Source organism: Priapulus caudatus, unplaced genomic scaffold (genome assembly GCF_000485595.1).
Source record: "Priapulus caudatus unplaced genomic scaffold, Priapulus_caudatus-5.0.1 Scaffold151, whole genome shotgun sequence".
Classification (NCBI taxonomy): Eukaryota; Metazoa; Priapulida; class Priapulimorpha; order Priapulimorphida; family Priapulidae; genus Priapulus; species Priapulus caudatus.
This window is the reverse complement of record NW_014577212.1, coordinates 15,328-19,369: the sequence shown is the minus strand read 5'-3', so window position 1 is coordinate 19,369 and position 4,042 is coordinate 15,328. Positions and strand designations below refer to the sequence as shown.

Genomic DNA, 4,042 nt, shown 5'->3' with positions numbered 1-4,042 from the left:
AGCTAGGTACTCAGTACATGGTTCCCACAAAAGTGTGAATTATTTCTTCAAGACTTCAAGGACATTTCAAGGTTAAAATGTAAAATTCCAGGACATAAGACAAAAAAATAAGAACTTGGACCTATTTCCAAGGACTTTCAATGACAAAAGGAAAAATTAAAGTCTTTTAAAGACAAAGGACAAAATTCAAGGACTGATAGGACAATAAAATGGTTCAGTTTATTGAAAACGTAGTATTTTATTTAGTAGTATAAACGACATTGTTACAATTATATGCTGTGCGTTATGTATTTCTTGATTGCACAAATTTGACTGGCAACTACTAAATAATCTTACATATATAATGATGGCCAAGCATTACATAATCAACTTTCAATCACAATGAACAAAAAGCAACAATGTATATATGTCAGATATCGCAGATCAACATGACCTTTATATAGTATGTATAAGAAATGTCTACCAAGGTGGGGTGAACTTTAATTCACACATATGTGAATCTGTGAAACTAATCGGCACATCACAGAATTGTAACAAAAAATTTCCCGATTATTTTTCCATAGTAAAAAAACTATAAATTGTCAGTGTCGACTGACTATATGACTAGCAGATTCAGGATCAAATTTGACAAGACACGACCTTTCCTACATTGGAAATTTCCAATGTAGCTATAGAATATTCATGGAAAATTATAAACACTAAGTAATTTAAAATTTAAAAAAGACACTACCACTTGTGTCTAGGATAAAGGAATCCCAAGACAAAAATCAATACTACCATTTATCGGTGACTTGATCCCAAGAATAAATAATTGGGCATATTTATCAAAGACCTCATCATTCTGTTTAGCGATTTGGGCAAATGTTCCTACTAGAAGCCTACGTGTGCTTAGCTTACGGCTGCAACCTTTTTACTGGCATAATACTAAGCATGTGGTTTCTTGAGTAGGCTATAAGATTAAACTAAAATGATGTCATGTTCAGCGTGGTGGGACTCATCCATTTAAGATGAGGTATGGCAGCATTATAAATTTACATGATCACATCTAAATGACCCTGTTATCATGTGACCACGAATAATCAAAATCTGACGATGGTCAAAATCTGATTTGTGCACACAGACCTAATTCTACGGGCATGTTTAAATAACAAGAATTTTCATCTAAATAATTGTCGTACTAAAATAGATATGTCTCCAATTTCTCCAAAATCTGATTTGTGCACACAGACCTCATTCTACGGGCATGTTTAAATAACAAGAATTATCATCTAAATGATTGTAGTACTAAAATAGATATGTCTCCAATTTTTGAGACTGAGATTCAATGGTTTCCAATATCACCAGCATTAATCTTGAGATTATAAAAAAAACAATAGAATTTGGCACAATCATGGTTAGTGTACGAGTTTCAATATAATGTAACGCGTATACGCGAATACAATAATGAACATTGGACTGTGGTTATAAAAACAGTTATACATTTTGGCACAGCCATGGCTCAGATGTTGATCACTATTCAAGGTCAGACAGTACTCGTTAACATGACCTTGTATAGTGACCATGACCACTTATTGACAAGAAGTGGCACAAACCAACATTCACACCATTCATAGGTGGGTTTGCATCAGCACTGGCGCTAAAGCTCGCCGTGCTTGTCTACGGTGTGTGGGCCACCAGATGGCACCGCCGGCACACCACCAAACTCGTCTGTGTTTATGACGATGGAGTCCTCGGTGTCACTGATGTAATTCTGCTCCTTAGTGTAGTGCGTTGGATGTACGAGCAATGGTGCAGCTGAGTATGCCCGCAGGTCCCGTGGTGAGAATGGATGCTTCCATTCAGACCTGAAACAAAAGAGCGCGTGTGTGATGACATGCTGTGTCTCGGTGGGGCTGAATGACAACGGTTAGATTACTCGTGGCGTAATATAGAAATCTTATAAACGAACCATATGAGAAACATGGGAATCCTGAAACTTTCTAAAAACGTATGGGAATGAATGGGAACATTGTACTGCAGGCGCGTATAAGGAGCAATTCTGACCCAACTAAAATGTGTATATCAGCAACTGCACAATGACATAACGAGCAGAAAAGTCGAAAAATCTGGAGGATTGTAAAGGGGAAAAGGGTGGAATGATGTCAAGCCAGGTAGAAAAGATTTGTAACCACCATTCTCCACCAGGTTGTTTGGTGATCATGACCAGCACCTGATTTGCTCATGTGGGTCAAACATCATGGGCGACATACCCGTCCACCGGCGCCACCAACACTAACACATGGGATATTATATACACAGTATAGGCGGATATGTATCAATCGGTGTCACCTACACTCACACATAAGATATTTATGACATATTATAGGCAGATATGTATCAACCGGTGCCACCTACACTCACACATAAGATATTTATGACATATTATAGGCAGATATGTGTCAACCAGTGCCACCCACACTCACACATAAGATATTTATGACATATTATAGGCAGATATGTATCAACCGGTGCCACCCACACGCACACATAATATATTTATCACATATTATAAGCAGATATGTATCACCTGGTGCCACCTATACTCACGTGGGATGCTTGTTAAACATGATCGGTAGATACTCGTCCACCGGCACCATCTTCTGTAGTGGTTTCTGAGCTAGCAGCTTGCGGGCACCGCGGTTCGTCAGTGCGTAGGACAGTGTCCAGTATGAGTAGTCTGGATGACACATGGTCGTCATGCCCTCAACCCACTGCTCGTCGCTATTGTCCATGACCTTTCTGCCCAAGTAGCTGGAAGTATTCATGGCAGAACAGCGATGTTTACATTGACGTGCGGACACGCTGCTTTGACGGTATCGAAATAGACTGGAAGAAATAGTCCATTTGTGCTTTGTGGACGTACTTATTTTTGTAATTATTTCTGCAGAATGGTAGCATTCTGCTTAGTTAAGTCATCGTTTATGCAAGCAATCCCGTGTGGCGTGCTAGCTGTTAACACACCAGCGATTCATCTGCATTGTATTCTAAAAGATACCATGAGATTGAAACTTTTCAAGTTGTCGAATTTTACGGTTGAAATAGTTTCAATCTGTCTTTAATTTGGCGTTGTTCAGCCGTTCTATACTGGGACAATAGCAACGATCTCAATGTGCAAATTTGCCATTTCGCTCAATTTGACTATAGCTGCTAATTTAAATATCGTGCAATGTTATCTTTAGTGCGCATTTATCGAAAATTTTACGCTTGAAATCGCAGAAGAATTGAGTGTTGCACGCCACATCAGGTGATATTTTGAGTCAGTACAGACCTCGCCTAAATACTAATGGCACTATATGAACGTTTAATGCTAGCGACACTTTATATCGCTGGTGCTTGTATAGACGGCTTATTTACATGGCTAATAGCTTACACACTGACGCTTTGGATAGGGCCTCTGCGGGGACACCAGTACACACCCCACACCGCTCCCAGTAGCTACCACCAATACAGCTGAATTACGCAACTTGAATGAGAATGAAAATGCGAAGTGAAATGTGCATCCAGGGTTCTTCCGAAATACATATTTGACGTCGTCAGTGACACTTTTAGACAAAATTACCAAATTAGTCCAACACGAGGACATTTTTTTTTGCTTACGTACATGCTGTAGGAAATCTTAATGGGAGAGTGTGAGCATATAGAAAGGCAGAGACACACTTTGGTAAAGAAGAAATCACGAAATAAGGAAGCAAATAGGGGGAATAGCCAGAACGGAAGAAAATAGAGATAACTAGATTGATCTGCGTAGGAAAGCGAGAGAAATATAGAGCTTATGACGATAATTGAAAGGCATTATATAGAGACATAAGTAAGCTGGAGTGAGGGAGTGTGTAGGAGAGAGAGAGAGAGCGCGCGCGCTTGAGAGAGAGAGTGAGCAAAAAAGAGAGGGAGAGAGAGAGAGCGAGAGAGAGAAAAAGAGAGAGAGAGAGAGAGAGAGAGCGCGCGCGCTTGAGAGAGAGAGAGAGAGAGAGAGAGAGAGAGAGAGAGAGAGAGAGAGAGAGAG

General features: G+C 39.8%; 1 protein-coding gene across 2 annotated transcripts in view; it reads right to left on the bottom strand.

The window, feature by feature from the left end:
• Window positions 1-213: 213 nt before the first annotated feature.
• The window catches only part of LOC106806276 (procollagen galactosyltransferase 1-like), an 11,307-nt gene continuing 7,478 nt past the window's right edge, over window positions 214-4,042 (bottom strand). For both annotated transcript variants that reach the window (XM_014808155.1, XM_014808154.1), the window contains exons 3-4: window positions 2,587-2,790; window positions 214-1,844 (exon numbers count right to left, since the gene is read on the bottom strand). In XM_014808155.1, the coding sequence (XP_014663641.1) occupies window positions 1,637-1,844; window positions 2,587-2,790 (412 nt within the window). In that variant the 3' untranslated portion in view covers window positions 214-1,636. The remainder of the gene's footprint in view (window positions 1,845-2,586; window positions 2,791-4,042) is intronic.